This window comes from Myotis daubentonii, chromosome 11 (assembly GCF_963259705.1).
Source record: "Myotis daubentonii chromosome 11, mMyoDau2.1, whole genome shotgun sequence".
Lineage (NCBI taxonomy): Eukaryota > Metazoa > Chordata > Mammalia > Chiroptera > Vespertilionidae > Myotis > Myotis daubentonii.
In genome coordinates, this window is record NC_081850.1 from 61,109,073 (window position 1) to 61,127,832 (window position 18,760).

At 51.4% G+C, this 18,760-nt stretch overlaps 1 protein-coding gene and 1 non-coding gene across 15 annotated transcripts in view; both read left to right on the forward strand.

The window, feature by feature from the left end:
- Window positions 1-18,760, forward strand: part of ZNF462 (zinc finger protein 462) — a 144,985-nt gene that overhangs the window by 106,735 nt on the left and 19,490 nt on the right. For 13 of the 14 annotated variants that reach the window (XM_059657569.1, XM_059657563.1, XM_059657562.1 and 10 more), the window contains 3 exons: window positions 6,854-7,115; window positions 9,617-9,753; window positions 16,198-16,421. In XM_059657569.1, the coding sequence (XP_059513552.1) occupies window positions 6,854-7,115; window positions 9,617-9,753; window positions 16,198-16,421 (623 nt within the window). Of the gene's footprint in view, window positions 1-6,853; window positions 7,116-9,616; window positions 9,754-16,197; window positions 16,422-18,760 lie in introns of those variants that run through there. The other variant, XM_059657574.1, reaches the window with a different exon arrangement.
- LOC132212875 (small nucleolar RNA SNORA73 family) lies at window positions 7,349-7,554 on the forward strand. Its single transcript, XR_009447816.1, has one exon. It is a non-coding gene; the product is annotated as a small nucleolar RNA SNORA73 family (small nucleolar RNA).

The window sequence follows — 18,760 nt, forward strand, 5'->3', positions numbered from 1 at the left end:
TTACCTTTATAGCAGTATGCTACATACTATTTTCATAACCTAAGATAGATAGATAGGTAGATGATAGATAGATAGATAGATAGATAGATAGATAGATAGATAGGTAGATGATAGATAGATAGATGGGACTGGAGGTAAAAAGAAAAGTTCTCCACAACCTGGCAAATCTATTCTTTAGTAACCTGATGAAAGAACCATGAGTCTCTGAGGCTACGTAAGCACAGAAGGTACTGTTCCTGTCCATCTAAAATGTAAGCTCCATTTTTGTTGTTCGTTTTCGCTGATATATCCAAAGCGCTCAGAAGTGCCTGGCATACAGAAGGCTGCAGTAAATATTTTCTGAATTAGTAAAAGATGGGGGACAAACATGCAGGTAGATACAGTAGAAACTCTTATTTGAAGAGGCCTAGAGTTTCTCCGTTATGTTTGAAAGTCTCTCAATCCAGGGAATCCTTTTTAAAATGCCTTAAGCATGTTATTTTCATTGAAAATATAAATATGTTTATTCGCCTGTACCGGGTGGTGTAGGTTCATGTGTGTGTGTTGGAGTCTGGGTTCTTCGGCTGGATTTTCTCTTTAGCCTCTCGCATAAACCGCAGTCACCTACATTGCTTCATATGCTGCTTCCAGGTTTCGCATAATTTAAGTGGAACGATCATTTAGACATTCATGGAACAATCTGAGAGAAGAGTCCTCCTAGACTTTTATGTTCTCCTCCGTCTCTCACAGTTGGTCTTGCCAAAACATCATTTGACAGTAATTTTTTTAGCAACTTGACTTTTCAAAGCATTCAGTGTAGCTTTCATAGAAATGACACCTTTTATACCTACATTTCATCATTGTAGATGATCTTAATTAAGTTGAAGAAGCTCAGTAGCAAATATAAGTAGTACAAGGAAGTTTGGGAAGAAGTAAAACTGATTCCTTTTTCGTTGTTGTTAATCTACACCTGAGGTTATTTTTTCCATTGATTCTCAGATAGAGTGGAAAAGAGGAGACAGCGGGGTTGGGGAGTGGTGGAGGGAGAGGGAGGGACCGAGGGAGAGAGAGAAACATCTATGCGAGAGAGACACATCGATTGGTTGGCTCCCACATGTGCACTGACCAGGCCGGGGATGGAACCTGCAACCCAGGTATATGCCCTTGACTGTGACCTTCCAGTGCACGGGCTGATGCTTTAACCATGTAGCAACACCAGCCAGGGCAAAACTGATTCTTGATAGCATTAACTCAACTGCTGGAAGCAGAAGTGGATGGACCTGCTCAGAGACCCACACGCCAGCAGGGACACTGACACCATGGTCTTTTGTGGTCAGGGTGTTTGAAGGTCGAAGGCATAGATCTGGCCGTGGTGGTGGAGGTTGCTTAAGAGACGGTGTCAGCGTCATGTGAGGTTCAAGGAGATGAGGGTGAGCGTCACGAGGCGTGTGTGCTGGCCAGCACGGAGGACAGCAGAGCTCCTCCTGGGCTGTTGGGGAACATCGTCACAGGATGGGTGACGTTTCAGCTGAGTTTTGAAAGGCGGCTAGGAATCTGCCAGACAGAAAGCAGAGGAAGAGCACCGGGCAGCCCTGATCAAGGCCTCCGGTGATGGCACGTGAAGAAGGTGCAGGGAATCGGGAGCTGGCTGGACATGTGAGGCTGGACAGGTGGCCTAGGACCGGGCTGAAGGGCCGAATATGCAGAGAGCAGGAAAGGAGACTGTAATCCTTGAGCGCCGAGGCATAATCATATCCTAATCGTAAAGGTGTGCTTTAGATGTCTCTGATGTGTGTGTGGGCCACACTAGAAGAGACCTCAGAGGAAGGAGGACCAGCTAGGAGGCTGTTAGAGTCGCCCATCTGGGATCTGAGGATCTGAAGGAGCCATGGGAAGGGAAGGCTGGGGACCGGAGAGGAAACGATGGGAGGGGGTCATGGCAGGTGTCTCCAGAACGAGATAGCTGGTTAAGTGTGCTGCTGCGGGAGACGTGTGACACTCCGAAGGGAGAACCTCAGTTTGAGCCTAAATGAAGTGAAGAGCCATTCGCAGACGTTCAGCACGCAAAAGGTGATGTGTGGACAAAGACGGTGACAGCGTTCAGCGCGTGGAGTGTAAGGAGCCCATCAGCCATAAAGCTCGAAAGGGTTTCCGCTTCGGATGCAGGCGCGGACCATCTCTCTGGGTTTCCCACGGCAGCGGGATCCTCTGACTTGTCACTGCAGACACGTGGGCGGGTCCCTGTCACAGGCACGAAAATGCTTAGACCATTTCTGTCCTCTGCCCAAGTTCTTTAGCAGCTGTGTGGTAGAAGCTACGTGGCATTCCAGAATTCTCCTGGCGAATGGAGAACTGGGCCTCCCGTGTGGCTTCCTTTCTGGACCACTCGGTGCACAGGGCGCCGTCCTCTGTGGCTCCCACAACGTACTGCCCAGTTGATCCTGACTCTTGCGTGTGTCTTCCACGGTCTTGCCGTAGTTAGACTCTCCTGTTACTTCGGCTCATTTGTTCTCTGTGCCTCTCTTGTTCCTTCAGTCGGTGGAGTAGGTTTGCTAGATGTGGAGCAGGCCTGTATTTTCATAGCAGCCGGCCGCTCTGCGCTCTCCCTGGTGGATCTGAGTTCCTAGAAGGCACCCCTCACGTCTTCTCTGACTTGGAACTCATAGAGCCAGCACGTGGCCTGGCGCCAAAGGGTGTTGACGAGATGTTCACAGAATCAGAATATCGAAGAAAGCTTCCCTCTGCCACGCTCCCATCCCTCCAGGGTTCACTCTGTGTCACTTGCCTTTGTAAAGTCAGATTCCCTTTATTAGTCAGTCTTTGTGCTGGCTAATTTCTGGAGAAAAAATAAATAAAACCTTCAAATTGGTTTTGGCTGGTGTTCTGGGGAGCTGGGATTAGAGCAAGAAATTTCCCATTTCTCCGGGACGATGCCTGGGTGAGAGGGGTGGGGGGCCTCATCTGGACTCGGCCCTCCCCCGGCTGGAAGTCCTGGGCTGTCCAAGACCCGCCTGAAGCACCCCTCTCCCATCTGCATTCCTGTACCTTTCCTTTTCCAGCCAAATCCCAGGCGACGATTTTTAGAGCAGTGTTTTTCTAGGGGAATTTATCAAGCATCTCACTGCTACGTGCCGATGGGCAGGTGGACATCCAGCTCTGGGTACTGTCCGGGCTTACCTGTGCCTCAGGCTTGCAGAAATGTCTCCTGTGTGATACCCCACCCCACACACCTTTTTAAAAAAAATGTAAATCATTTTGAAATGTTGAACGGTTTTCTTTCCCACAAATCTTACTGTGTTTTCCCCCATGTGCTGTAAAATGCTTGTTTTAGTATTTTCTTTCGTATTCAGTTTAATGTTATTTTTTATCTATTTGGTTATCATTTCTATCTATCCTAATGTTATTTTCTCGCCTATTTCAGCCTTTCTGCACCTTCCCTCTCTGCCCCCTCTCCTGCATGTTTATTGATGGTGGGGCACTCAGATATTCTTCCTGACCAGCATCACAGGACCCACCGTTGGGTACAGATGCCTAATAGACATGACTCAGACTTTAGAGGCGGACAGATCTTTGTACAAATTCTATCTCTGGCCTTAGCCGATTTGATTCAGTGGACAGAGCGTTGGCCTGCAGACTAGAAAGGTCCCGGTTTCGATTCCAGTCAAGGGCTCACATGCATGCCTGGGTTGCGAGCTCAATCCCCAGTAGGGAGTGTTCAGGAGGCAGCCAATCAATGATTCTCTCTCATCATTGATGTTTCTCTCTTCCTCTCCGAAATCAATTTAAAAATATTTTTTAAAAAAAGAGTTCCTCTTAAAAACTGCAAATTTGTATTCCTAGAAAGAGAACATTTAAAAAATAAATATTTAAAACAAATTCTACCTCTGCCTCTTAGTAGCTGTGTGACCAGTCACTCTCAGGCTCGGGGTGGAATTGGGGTGAGAAGCACGCTGCACATGGGAGCTGTGCGACTTCATTGCTGGCGGCGCAGTAAATGCCGAAGCCACGCCTACAGGTACGGGACCATCCGTGCTAAAGTTCTTGCTTGTTCCTCATTTTTCAAAATGAACTCTTTTCTATTATAGACAATTATTCAAAATAGCTAGCTGCATATAATGGCTTAATTAAATAACTAATTATAATTTAATTCCTCCGACTGAAATAAAGCCACAAGTCGGAGTGAACGTCTCTCCCGAGACTGCCTGTGGCGGGCGGGCCTGGGAATGTCCGCACCAGCGTCGCCTTTGCTGTTGGTGCCTTTGTGCATGGGACCTGCCCTAAAGGTGACAGAGGTGGAACTTGTGTGGCCTGCGGTTGGGGACTGTCTCCCAGGGGGTGCACACTCCTGCGCTTCCTGCTCCCCCTGACCACAGTGGCTCCAAGCTCAGACTGTCCTCCCTTTCCTTATCTCAAGCGCAGAACGAAAGAAGATAGTTTTAATGACGATGATTTTTAACTTTGGTGCCATGCCCGTCACTCCTATCAATCTGCTTGTCTGCTCGCTGGGCCCAAAACCCGTTCCTGCCCTTCAGCCTGTGCTTGATGATGAAACTAGGATTTTTTTGTAGCTTAGCAAGTGGGCTTTTTTAAGATCAGTGGAATCATACATGCTCACATCTTCATCACATTAGTGCCAAAGTTGTACATTATTCACAAACTCCAAGCGGGGAGGGGCAGAGAGAGGGAGAGACTGTGTGTGTGTGTGTCTTGGCACCAGAGAGGAAAGTAAAGCGCTAAAAAGACCCCAAAAGCTATAACCTGGGCGTTACAATTGTATCATTAAGGGGTGGGAATTGCTTGTTGCTGTAAATAAACCTGTGCATGTGACTGACCCAGGAAAAGGGGAGTTAATAACATGGACACACACATCTGTCTTGGTCCGACCTGTTGCCTTGCCACTTGGGGAGGGTGAGGAGCCTCCCTTTCTTGGGGTGCTTTCCCCATCACTCCGTGCATGTCTGTTTCTTCTGGTTTCGTATCACATGTAAACACTGGAGTTCAGATGTCGAATCCATTGCTTTGAGATCCATGGACTATGCAATGGACCCTAGAGAGAATAACGGGCTAAGTCTAAGGAGACGTGTATGGATAGTGGGTCACAGACTTCCCTTCTAAGGAGCTAAGAGGGAAGCAGGACAAGCACCGCTGGGAGGCATGGGCTCGGGGTGCTGGTGGGACCGTGCGGAGCCCGCAGCTCACGCCGCATTAACGAGAGAGGCGGGGTGTGTCGTGTGCTTCATTGTACGTGTTTTGAGCAGAAACTGGTCTTGAGGGTTTAAATAGGAAACCTCTCGAACAATCCCTGAAATGGTAAACAAGCCTGCTATTGAAAGGAAGAATGAGAAGTTGACAATCGCATTGTTGTGGTCCTGAGTGGGTTCACCAGCGAGGTGGAGGACTAGAGAAGAGGGAGACGAAAGAAGGGGGCAGAATGAATTGAGTGTGTCCTGCCTTCCCTCTCCCTTTGTCTTCCCTTCACACCTGGTAAGGAACCCAGGGAGGCTCCGGTATTGTTCACGTTTCCTTTTGTTTCATTTCTGTGCGTCTGGCAGGTTCGCGTACAATTTCCGAAGGGGTTTTTCTCAGTCGTGAGGAACACAGATTGGGGGCGGGGAGGAGGGCGAGAACGGAAGAGGGTGGCTTCGTATGCTGAAGGCAGGAGATGCCTTCCCGGCAAGCGAGGCTGCTCTGGGTTTGTTTTTGGAAACGAAGAGGCCAGCGGGGATGGACCGAGTACTTTCGTCACATACGGGTTTTGCCGAACCCCCCTCGTCTGCGGGGGGTCGTGCCCAGCAGCATGAAGTGTCCGTCAAGTGGGGAGGAGGCGGGTGCAGCCTTGTCCCCTCTCGCTGCTGCCTGAAAGGCTGTCGGAGAAGAGCCGTGTGTGTGCTTTTTGAGGACAGTTCCGCTGAAGTTCACCTGCGTGGTCGCGCCTCCCGCGGCCGCTGTAGGTGACCGGGGATGTGCTGTCGAACTCCCGGCCTCAGCAGGCAACGCTGTGTGTTGGAAAAAGGTTCAAGGCCTTTCTTTTACGTTCTTCTTTTTTTCAAAGACATTATTTACTTACTATTATTTTTTTTTTTTTAATTTAAAGAAGAAACTCCAATTTTCCCAGCCATCGAGGCCGCATCTCTCCGCCCCGGGCCATGGAAGCTCCTGGGGTTGAGATTGGTGCCGGTCGTTTCCGACATTCTCGTCCGAATGGCAAACTTCAAAACACCTTTCAGGGAAACTTGTTTGCATTTCATTTTAATGGGATTTGTGAGTAAATCTCCATTTCCATGCTGACTCAGCTCTAAACATCCATTCCAGGGGAGCACTGGTGGATTTTGATATTCTAAAATTTAAATCGCTCGGCTGTGAAGGCATAAAACATTTTTATATTGGCGAGTGCCGTGAGCCAGAGCACTTCTGGTAAAGGGGTTTTTGAGGGGAGGGGGAGGTTTGAATAATTCCGGGCTGCAGAGGGGGGCACAGTGCATCACCTCCTTGCCTGCCTCTCTCCCCTGGGGTCCTGGGCTCATTGTGCGGTTTATTGATCTCACCCACAAGGACAGGCGTCCTGCAGCAGCCGGTGGCCACGCCGCGGTTTCCTTTACGGAACACAGTTCCCTTTCTTCCTTCACTTGGAAACCTTTAACCTCAGAGTTTTCTTTCCAAATGGCATGGGCCCTCCAAGTCAGAGGAAGGGGGGTGACGCGTCCTCCCTCCCCGCCTTTCCCCAGAGAAGTGCTGTCCAGTGTAAATGAAGATGAAAGCCACCCCCCACCCCACCCCCCACTTAAAAAGCGTCCGTGGAACAAACGTCAGGGGTTTCCGAGCGTCACCCCACTGTGTCCTCTGTGTCCGCGTCATGTCCCCCATCTGTCCACAGACTCGTCCTACTCGGAGCCTCCGGATGTGCAGCAGCAGCTGAACCACTACCAGTCGGCCGCGCTGGCGAGGAACAACAGCCGCGTCAGCCCCGGGCCGCTCTCCGGAGCTGCCGGGGAGCAGAAAGCCGAGGCGGTGCTCCACTGCGAATTCTGTGAATTCTCCTCCGGCTACATCCAGAGCATCAGGCGCCACTACAGGGACAAGCACGGCGGGAAGAAGCTCTTCAAGTGCAAGGACTGCTCTTTTTACACAGGCTTTAAGTAAGTGGCGTGAAGGACAGCCTCGCAGCACAAGGTGGCTGCACCCGCTCCGCCCCTCACCACACGCTCCTTACACTCTCCGACCTGGAGCTCAAGGGAGGCCCAGCCCGGCGGGGGATGCAGGGGTTGGGCCCCGTCTGTACCACAAAAGGCCAGTTCCAGGAGACTGCTTTGGGGCGTGTGGGAGGGATGAAGAGCTGTGTCAGAACGAAGGAGTTTAAAAGTCAAAGCATCCCAAGTGGACACCCCCGGGAGGTCACTCTCCCTGGGGCTCTGTCCAGGGGGCGCAGGGGAGCACAGGACTCTGCCCTGTGATGTACGGTCCCTTTCCACAGCGTTAGAGAGAAAGCCGGGCCTTGAGCCTGCGCCTGCATATTCCTACAACTTCTCAGAGTCCTGTGGACAATGACTGAGGAGATAAACCAGGCAGGAAACGTCTAGGAAAAAAAAAAAGTCAAAGCAAGTAGGCGCCCCCAGGCGTGAGATCCCGCAAAGGGTTTCCCCGGCCCCAGGCATGAAGCAGTGAGTGCTTCCCCTTGGTGCTCTGTCACTGCCGCCCTTTCCTTTTATTTGTCTTTGGGGGAAAAATGTTCTTGACAGTCCAAGTCCAAGGGGAGAACATTGGGGAATAGCGACTTCCCTGCTGCCCTGGTAGGAAAGTCTTACTTCTCAAGATCACGTTATTTAGAAACCCCAGAGAATCAAGACCCCGGCACTGTGAAGCCTAAACTTGAGCAACCGTAGAGAGAGAGTTCCAGTCTAGAAAAAGACCATCCAAAGCCAGCTTTGCTCCTGTGAGGGACAGCACCCATGCGCTCAAAGAATGGGGTGCTGCCTGTCATTTAAAATAAACTCCTATGAGGTCATGTCCTCCCAGGAGATACCGTGTAGGTGAGTGTAGAATGCGGAGCCGTGACTGCCTGGGTTTGAATCCCAGCTTTGCTCCTTATTGGCTGTGTGACTTTGGACAAGTCACTCAGCCTCTCTGTGTCTCTGGCTCCTTATCTGTAAAATAAAGATAATAATAGTACCAACCGCACTGAGCTCTTAGGAGTAAATGAACCCATACATCTGAAGTGCCTGGCACAAAGTAAACATGAATTTAAAAAGCTGAAAGTAATCATGTTGCAGACGTAAGGCTGTTACTATCTGCCCCTGGTGCAGTCGGGACCTGAGCCTCAGGCCGCCGCAGTCCCGACTACAGGCCCCACACGGAGAGGCTGGCGAGAGGGCTTCCTGCGAGAACAGCCGGTCTCCTGCAGCAGCCCGTGGTTGCCCGGTCTTGATGGGAAAGTGCTGTATCTCTGACTCTTCACTCGGTTCGGTGTGTTCCAGAGAAATACGCGTGTGACCTTAGAACTGAGAGGAGGCCACAGGGCCCAGGTGACACGGGCCCACCCACAGGTGTGCACCTTTCCCCAGGGGGAAGCACTCGGCTTAATAAGAAGAGGACCTCACCCATTCAGCTCTTGGTTTCATCCATTCTTATGAGATGAAATGTCTTATTAAGGCTTTGTAAATTGTGAACTTTCTCCCAGTGGTTGATCATTGACCTATGAACCCGGAGGTCACTGTTCAATTCCCTGTCAGGGCACATGCCTGGGTTGCTGGCTCGATCCCCAGTAGGAGGCGTGCAGGAGGCAGCTGATCAATGATTCTCTCTTATCATTGATGTTTCTGTCTCCCTCTCCCTTCCTCTCTGAAATCAATTAAAAAATGTATTTTTAAAAAATTGTGAGCTTTTGAGAAGGCTGAAGGGGAGGCAGCAGCACTCTCCCGTCTCAGGCTGAACCCCAGCTCTGAGTGTAGTTTACCGATTGGCGAAGTCTTGCTTCCTCACCGACTTGCCCGCCCCCTCACCTGTGAAGAGTCATGAGGCAGGTGATCAATCACCCATCTTTAAAGTAGTCCCTCTCCTTCCAGGCGTGATGAGAAATGCGTTCTCGTAGGGATTTTGTTGTAATGATTTCAATAATTTCTCACTTTCCAGAATAAAGTGTTAGGTAGACTCATAGAAACAGGAAACCAGAGGGGTGGGGGGGATGGGTGAAATGGGGAGGGGAATCTAGTCAACAATACTGTAAGTTTGCGTAGTGACACATAATTACTAGAATTAGTGGGGCGGTCATATTATAAGGTATAAAAAACGTTGAATCACTAGGTGGTACACCTAAAACTAGTATAACTAATATCTATCAACTGTACTTTTAAAAAAAAAGAATAAAGTATTTAGGGGAATCCATTTCCTTTTATACTAAGTTTGAATCCAGCCAAGTGGCAAAATTCCCAGGAAGGAGATGACTGTGCGACCGTGGTCCGTTGCTGGGTGGGCGACCCAGGAGCTCCTGGTGAGCAGCCATGACCGACGGCAGTGGTTGGGGCCCTCAAGCAAGGGCGTCGCACGGGAAGCCTGTGGCCAGGTCGCCAGCAGGGGGTGTGCACGCGAGTGAACCGGTCCCCTGTCACACTCATGGCCTGTCTGTCTCCCGCCTCTCCCCCAGATCTGCTTTTACTATGCACGTGGAAGCCGGGCACTCGGCTGTTCCGGAGGAGGGCCCCAAAGACCTTCGCTGTCCCCTCTGCCTCTATCACACCAAATACAAGCGCAACATGATCGACCACATCGTGCTGCACCGAGGTAACCTCCCAACTCGGCTTTCTCGGGGCGGGGAGGGTGGCACGGGTGGCAGAGGGTGCCCTCTCATGGTGGCAGGGGCACAGGGATTTTAAAGAAATTTCTCCTTTTCAAGAATAAAGTGTTAGGTTTCTGTTTAGGGATGGGGGAATGGGGGAAAAGGGGAGGGGAATGTGGTCAATATTGTGATAAGTTTGCATGATGACAGATGATTGATTACTGGAGTTAGTGGGGTGATCAGAGTGCAAGGTATAAAAATGGTGAATCACTATATCGTACACCTAAAACTAGTGTAACTAATATGGGTCAACTATACTTAAAAAAAACGGAGTATTTGGGGGAATCCGTTTCTTTTCCTACTAAGTTTGAATCAGACAAGTGGCGCCCTGCAAGCTGGGAGAAGCAGCGCGGGAACATTTAGGCAGGAAGTCCGAGGGGTCCCGCCTGGGGTTCCGCCTCGGTCACCTGGCCTCTGGTCCCTGGGCCCATGTGTGGCGGAGGCTCTGTGCCCCCTCAGAGCTTGGGAGGGGCCCTGGGTAGGGCTGCTGCCGAGCAAGCAGGAACAGGGAGACCTCACTTCTGCGGCCGACTCCCTCCTTCCCTGCTGCCGCCGGGGAGGGTCAGAGCTTCGATCCTGATGAGCTCCGTGACTTAGGAAGGGAGACACGGAGCCAGATAAGGGAGGGGGCTCAGAGCGAGATGAAATGCCACCGTCCTCATCCCCCCCTTCCATCCCCCCCGGCTCCCTGGATGAGTAAACATCTTTGGTCTCTGGGGCCTGTGTTAAGACTAAGACGTCTTTCTGAGGCCTCAGTGAATTAAAACACTTGCGATGAAAGGCAAGAAAAACAACTGCTGAACTGGTCCTGAGACAGAACGACTGCTCCCAGAATTGAACTTCCCGTAGCTTTTCGCCCAGACAGATGGATGTGTTTAAATAGGGAGGAAAGGAAGAGAGAATCTGTTTCGCTCCTGGGAAACCTGAATGAGAAATGCTCCCGGTTTGGGTTGGCTGTGGCAGGAGAGAGCGTACTGCTCACTCGTGTATCCGGCAGGCGTTCGTTATGTGCTGGTTACAGGCCCCGCTGAGCCGGGCTCTTTGGGTACGAAGGCGTCTCTAAGACCCAGCGCCTGCCTTCCTCGAGGAGGTGAGGTGTGCGTGGGTAAGGATAAGGTAGGGAGCGACAGGTGTCTTGGGAGATTCACAGTGGCCGATGGGCTTCTGTTCAGGGTCCCGAAAGGTGGAGCGGGTGGCTTTCAAACAGCCATGATAACACTTCAGGAGGTAGGGCAGACTTCAGGCGAGGTCTGTTCCTTTCCGGGGCGACTTAAAGCAACAACAAGTTTCTCTCACCATTCTGGAGCCTGGAAGTCTGAAATGGAGGTTTCCCAGGGCTCTGCTCTCTCTGCAGGCGAAAGCAGCGGTCGCCAGCCGGTGGTCAGCGGACCACTGGTGATCCATGAGGTCCGAAAGGTTGGTGACCGCTGCTCTAAAGGATCCTTCCTGGGCTCTGGGTCTGGTGGCTCCTGGCACCCCTGCCTCTAGCTGCATCATGCCAGTCTCCGCCTCCGTCTGCACAGGCCTTCTTCCCGGTATGGGTCCCTCTGTGCCGTTTACTGAACGCTCACAAGGTCCTAGTCTTGTGTTGAGCTCTTGGGATACAGCCATGGCGAGTCAGGCAAGGCCTGTGCACTGAGGGAACTTGAACTTTCGTGGGAGGAGTGACGATGAACAAAGGGATAGTTTCATGAGTCTATGTCCATTGAACTTGTGCTCATTGGAAGCAGGATGTCTCCTGCGTAGCTCTGCCTATATGTACCTTGGGCACCTGCAGTGGGCAGATTGAATTATGGGATGAAACACAGGGGTGTGTGGGTTTTTTTGCCAAGTATATTTGCATTCTAATTATGGAGCTGTGTAATTTGCCGACACTGCTCTCCAGTTGGCATGTGAGCATAAAGTTTTTGTTTCCCAACCTGTAACCCCAGTACCCCCTAGAGAGATAATGAATTTAACCAAAACTTGTAGGTGGCTGTCTCTTTGGACCAGAACTGATCTCCCCTAATTTATCTGATCAGTGTCATTTTTCTTGAGGGGAAAAAAAATGTACAGTGAGATGGCCAATCTTTCATCTTATTCAGCAAAATTACATGTTCCCTTCCATCCCCATCAAATGTGTTTGCCTGTTCAAATTAGAGGTGCGGTCTCCAGCTCTCTCTGGCTTGAGGGTGGTGACCTGGCTCACATCGAAACTTAATAACGTCTCACCAGTAGTTATTGTGCTTATGTTTATGTGTCTCGATATGGTTATGTTAGGGGATGATGTTGTTGTTGTTAATCCTCACCTGATATTTTTCTATTGCTTTCTTAGAGAGAGATTGTTAGGGAAGGGAAGGAGGGGGGGGGGAGAGAGAGAGAGAGAGAGAGAGAGAAAAACATCAATGTAAGAGAGACACATGGATTGGTTGCCTCCTGAACACACTCTGACCAGGGCGGGGAGCAAACCTGCCACCCAGGTACGTGCCCTTGACCAGGAATCAAACCCGAAACCCTTTGGTCTATGGACCTAGACCTGTGCTCTAACTACTGAGCCACGCCGGCCAGTGCAGGGGGTGGTCTTTTAAAGAGCCTTTTGTTATATTCCTAACAGCTTTCTAGGACTCACGCTTGCTGCTTTTTGGTGGCGAGGGAGTGATGGGTGGGTCTTTGGTCTGGCGCTGCATGTGATGGCTTGCGCCTGGAGTTGTTGGGGCGGATGACTTCCAAGCCTCTCCCTGCTTCCCTTGGGCCTGGCATGTGTGGGAGGAAACCCAGGCGCGTGAGGTCTGCCTTCCAGGAAGGGTTTTTACTCGGGGATGCTGGCTCCTCAGGGAGGTGGTTTTCGCCGTTTTGAGCAGAAGTGACCGCACTTGGCAGCTGCAGCTCCGCAGGCTTGTCCACGGAGCACCTCCCGGCCCCGCGGCCCCCGGCGCCCACGCGCCTCCACGGGCGTGTCTCTCGGGTCAGCCTCCCGGGGCCTGTCCAGCTGCAGCACCAGACGTGAGTAGGAGATGCGAGACGCCATCTATCTTGTAGTTGGACCGCTGAAGTCATAATATTTTCGCAGCCAGCGCTGGAAGCTGAGTCACAATGAGTGTGATTCAGGCCCTGATTTCTTACCCAGGGTAATTTGGAGAGGTGTGAAGTCAGGCAAGGCCCACAGTTGTCGCTGCCCCCACAGAAAAAAAGCCCCGAGCACCGAGCTCCTGCAGCCAAGACGGGCTCCGTCCGCACCTAGAAACGGTCCCGCCTCTCACTCTGTCCTCCACTCGCCTCAGGAATGAATAACCTCATTCAGGAAACGCCGTCGCTCGTGGCCCGCCATTCAGAATCTCTCCTGTTTGTGCTTTTTAGTCTTGGTCATGTTAGCTATGTTTTTTTGAAAGAAAAAGCTAACAGTTTTCTAAAAGTAGCGCTAGTGGAAATCCATGTAACGAAGAGCCTTGGGCGGACGTGGTTGGTCAGTTTGCAAGTGGGAAGCCCCAACTTTCCCAGGATAAGTAAGCGGGGAACTTACCTTCTAGCAAATCCAGAGGACGTTTGAAAGAAATTCAGGTAGAAGGGGCTGCCTTGGACGTCGACAGCGTTTGCCTTTTTACACGATTAGGGATAAGAGGCTTATGAGTTGGCTGCAGGCGGATGGGATGTTCCCTGTGCTTGGGGCTGAAGGAGGAGGGCCCTGGCCAAGGTCAGGAGGCCTGGGCTCCCGGGTCACAACTTGGACTGAACCAGGGGAGGGACTTGGAGGGGGTAGCGGACAGGTCGGTTCTCAGGTTCCCCGTCCACACCGAAGATAATAAAACGGGCTCCACAGAGTGTTAGGAGAATGAGCAGTCGCTGTGGGGTAGAGTGCCTACCGCACTCGGAACGCGGGAGCACTTCATAAATCGTAGCGGTCGTGCGCCTGAATCACCGTTATTTAAACTCCACGGCGTTGTTCCGGGCGCTCAGGACCGTGTAAGATCCACTTAGGCACACAGAGCGAGACTAGACGCTGCGAAGAAACGAACCGGCGTGGTCGAGGGATCCAAATGGAGACCCGTAAAAACGGGCTGGAAAGGACCGATGCTTTACGGGGGAGAAGTGGAGCCTGGGTGGGGCCTGGGCGACATCTTCAAGGTGTTGGACATGGTTCTGTGGAAAACTTAACCGTCCACTGAGGCCGACAGACCAGGGTCACGGCACAGGCCAGAGCCCACGGATGAAGTGGAAGAAATGACAGAATATAAGTCAGGAACAAACGCAAAGAGAGCAAGGGGGATGCAGTCTCGAGGAAGGTGCCAGAAAAGCCCGCGTCAGCACTGCCTGTGACCCCGAGTGGAAGCATGCCCTCCGTGTGCTGGTGCCCCTGGTTCAGCTGCACCCCGTCTCCTGCTGTGGGCACCAGCTTGCTCACGGTGCATGGCCACTCACGTCGGACCCAGAGCAGCTGGCCTTAGTGCTTGGCCTGGTGCCCAGAGCAGTGTTCTCAACCAGGGTCCACCCTGCCTCCTTGGGGAGCACTCTGGGTTGTCACACATGGGGAGGAGGGGGTGCTGCTGGCGTCCTGTGAGTCAGGGCCGGGCATGCCAGGCACCATCCTGCGATGCACGGGCCGGCCCCTACGAAGAGGAATTGCCGGCCCCAACATGTCAGGCCTGTTACTCGTGAGAAGCTTGTTAGAGGAGCCACGCATGGTCGGATGGGCTCTCGTAAGGCTCCTGGTTTATGCCAAAGCGTTTCCTCCTTCCTTTACACCAAACCGTGGAGCTGAGTGGTTGGAAGGCTGGTAAACATTTGCCCTTCTAGGAAAATGTGTGGATTGCATGGTGATCTTGTGTTTCTTAGCTGTCTGCCGCCCTTCGGTTTATAAACACTTACATTTCCAAATGAGCGGCTGACTCTCTGCTTCGGGAAAACGACACGTGCATCGAGCTCCAGGGAGTCGCAGGCCCCCCTCCCAGCTCCCCCTGCCCAGCTCCTTTGCTGGCCAATTAGTCGCTGCACTCACGGCTCCCAAGGCAGTGCTTGCCCTGCAGTGAGGATGTGATGGTTGAGACTCAGGCACAGCACAGGGTGGGGGGACTCTCCCCGGGCGCCCAACACACCCCAACAGCAAAGGGAGGGCTCCCCCGTGCGTCCCGCCGGCGCACCAGATACTGACGCTCACTCGCTCGGGGAACCTCGCTGCCAGTGGCTCTGAGGATAAATCACGCTTTCTTGACTTAATAATACGTCGCTGTTTCTAAATAATGTAAGTATATGTTGTGTGCGTCCATTTGTAAACCTACAGCCAGCCTTCTGAAATCCAGACAGCGTGAAACGCGCGCTATATTTGATCCTTGCATAAATAGCACAGATTTTAATTTTATCCCAGGCATGGGTTTCTGGCGCGTGTGCCGATGCTCTGGGCAGACTGGTGTGAAATTTAATTTGAGCAGTTAAACACGAGGGCGAGGGAGTGCAACGTAAACAGGCACGCACGCGTTCCCAGCCCTGCAGCGTTTGGATGTTCCCGGGGAAAGCACCCAAATCCTCTTCTTTTATTTTATCCACCCCCCTCCTCCCCGTGACAGTCAGATCAGGGATTGAAAAGGCACGGATCCTCCGCGTCTCCCACGCCGCCACCCCCTCCGCCCGCAGGTTGCCCGCAGCCTTGCCATTTGCCAGCGCTTCACAGCGGGAGTTGGAGTTTCAGTGAATGAAAGTGCACGGGCTTGTTTTCAGATTTGATGTTAGACTAGACATTCCCTCGGTTTCTGGGAAAGGAGAACTGCCCCCTGGAGAACATGTAGGAAGGGGAACAGGAATGGAATTGGAGACGATGCGTCATGGGTTCGCAGGTCGGCAGCGTGGCCGATGTCAGTGTCTGTGGGTTTTGAAGTTCCCTGAGGGCTCCGTCCCTCGCCTTACTCATTTGTGAGAAATGGGAGTAGCTCGAGCCTGGTTGAGTTGCTAGGAAGGCGCACAGTGGGGGCACAGAGGTGCTCGGGGAATGTCGGTGTCCTGCCCCCTTAAAGACGTCGGCGAGTCCACCCACATCACACGGGAGAAGTAGGAATTGGTGGCTGTCGATCGTCAGTAATGTTGGTAGAAACGGCCGCCACTTCCCATCCCTCGCCCCTCCTTCCCTCACCTCCATTCCGAACCTGCCAGGCACCACCCAGCCTGCCCACCCCTGCCTGTAGATCATTCCGGATAGTAATACACAGAGAGCTGTTGGTCTCAGAAACACCGATTTGTGTTGAGGAACACGTTAGCTCGGACGATGGAGGGGAAGAGGAGGGGTGTCTGTGTGTGTGGTTCACGGACTGAAAGTCGTCAGAGGTAGCTAACTGAAGGGGCGAGTTCCCGCTCATGTTCCGAAGGAAGAGGTCTGCTTGCCGTCAGTAACGATCCCCCTCTTCCCATTCACCCTGTCCCCACAGAAGAGCGCGTGGTCCCCATCGAGGTGTGCCGGTCCAAGCTGTCCAAGTACTTGCAGGGAGTGGTCTTCCGCTGCGACAAGTGCACCTTCACCTGCTCCAGTGACGAGAGCCTCCAGCAACACATAGAAAAGCACAATGAACTGAAACCCTACAAGTGCCAGCTCTGCTACTACGAGGCCAAGCACACGGAGGAACTGGACGGCCACCTTCGGGATGAGCATAAGGTACTTGCCGGGACTGCCGCCTCCCACCCTCAGCGCACCGCGCGGCCGGGCCGGGCGGAGCTGCTGAAAGTAGTCACGCCCGCCGGCTGCGTGCGAGGCACACACCAGCTGAAACCATGTTTGCAGTGAGTTTTTCCTATCATAGCGACGTGTAAGGTCATTATAGATGGAGTAAGAAAAATCACCCGTAAGGCTACCACCCAAATCCAACCGCTTAACACTTTGGTCTCTCTTAGGCCCACTTTCCTTTGATTTTCATCAGCTATTTTCAACCTTTTTCATCTTGTGGCACCCATAAACCAATTACTAAAATTCTGCGGAACACCAAAAAATATATTTTTTGCCGATCTGACAAAAAAAGGTATAACTTTGATTCATTCACACCAGATGGCTATTGTGTTGGCTGCTGTCATTTTTTTATTTGACAATCTAAGGGAAAAGAGGTCAGTGCCCTGACTGAGTAGTCAGGTATTGCATGTTTTAAAAATTCTTGCAGCACACTGGTTGAAAACCGCTGATTTACCTTTTTTTTTAAATTTATTTATTTAACATTTTAACATGGGTATCTTTCCATATTATTTTAAACATATTATCTCAAAGGCTGACCAACATTTCCTGCAAAGGGCCACATAGTAGTTATTTTAGACTTTGTGGGCCAGACCATCTCTGTGGCAACTCTGTCCTTGTAACAAGAAAGCCACCGTAGCAGAAGACCTCCAGGAATGGGCATGGGCATGTTCTAATAAAACTTTATTTACAAATGGGTGACAGGCTGGGAACCCATAGTTGCAGGCCCCTCCTCTGCCCGTGTCGCTCGGTTGTGTAGGCTGTTTCTAATATTGTGCCAACTACAAAGCTTTTCCCAGCCATCTCACTTCACGTGTAAACACTAGACGGGCTGTAAGATGCGTGTGCTATTTGGGGAGTGGGATCGATGACCAGGTTCACACAGGAAGTAAAATAAAAGGTGTGAAGGGGGGATCTCTTTCAAAAGGGCTGCTGCTCAGAGGGTACCTGATGTAGCACAGCCTCCTCACTTCTCACGGGGCTTATTTTTTTCACCTCAGGGATGGAGACGATTGTTTCTGGCTTCGTGTGTTGCCGAGTGCAGGGGGCACTATGATTTGTATTTGTTTCTGGAAAGAGCCTGTTGAAAGGCTTTCTAATTAACCAAGAAATCCACAACCTCTAGCGAGTGTGTTCTTAGGGCACAGGAGAAGCGCTTGCGCTGTTGCTTCCTTCTCTCCTGCTCCGTGTCCTCTCCGTGGAAATACAGCCCGAGCCTCTCTCCTGGCCTTGCACAACCACCCTACAGTAAAGACTTCGGTCTGAGTCACCTGCACCCAAGGGTTAGAATTTTCCTGGAGGAAAATTGTTGAGAGAGAAGGCTGAACTTTATCGCCCAGCCACAGCTTAATGATTGTTACGTTAACTTTTCTGCATTCATTTTCTAATGCATCTGCCCAAACATGAAAGCAGAGAAAGCCTGAGTTACCCCACTTAAAAACTTTAATATCCTTTCTTAGTCCAACTTCCTGGGCATCTCTGCCCCCAAACTCAACGGAAAATCACTCACTGATTTCAAACCCAGCTCTCATATGTATGTCCATGTATCTTATTTATGTAACCACCTCACATCTTTTTATTTCTTATTAACTAGAGGCCCGGTGCACAAAATTTGTGCATGGGAGGGGGGTTGTCCCTCAGCCCGGCCTACATCCTCTCCAATCTCCTTGGGGGATGTCCGACTGCGGTATTGAGCCTAAACCGGCAGTCAGACATCCCTCTCACAATCCGGGACTGCTGGCTCCTAACTGCTCACCTGCCTACCTGCCATATCGCCCCTAACTGCCTCTGCCTGTCTGCAAACTGATTGCCCCTAACCATCTCTGCCTCTGCCCCCGCCACCATGGCTTTGTCCGGAAGACGTCTGGTCTATCTGGTCTCATTAGCATATTACCCTTTTATTAGTATAGATTGTGTTCAAACTTTAGGCTGGTAGTTTTAGGTTAGAGCAAGTCAGGATGATCATTCTTACCTAGTTGTTGCAGGGGAGCCTGTGAGTCACTGGGGGATCCCGGGGTTAGAAGCCATGCAGATGTGCAACCAGAAGCTTCCTGCGCAAGCAAGCAAGGCCGGGCTTGGGCATCTGCACCAGGGAACTGGGTTGCTCAGGAAAACAGGCCTCGTTTAGAGCATTTGGAGCCAAACAGACCTGGGTTTGAGTCTTGTCTCCACGATTGACTATAACTTCAGCAAGTGACTTCATTTCTGTGTCTGGTTTGTGATTTCTCGATGGGAATTGTGACACCCTTCTCGGCAGGTTTTGTAAGATTAAA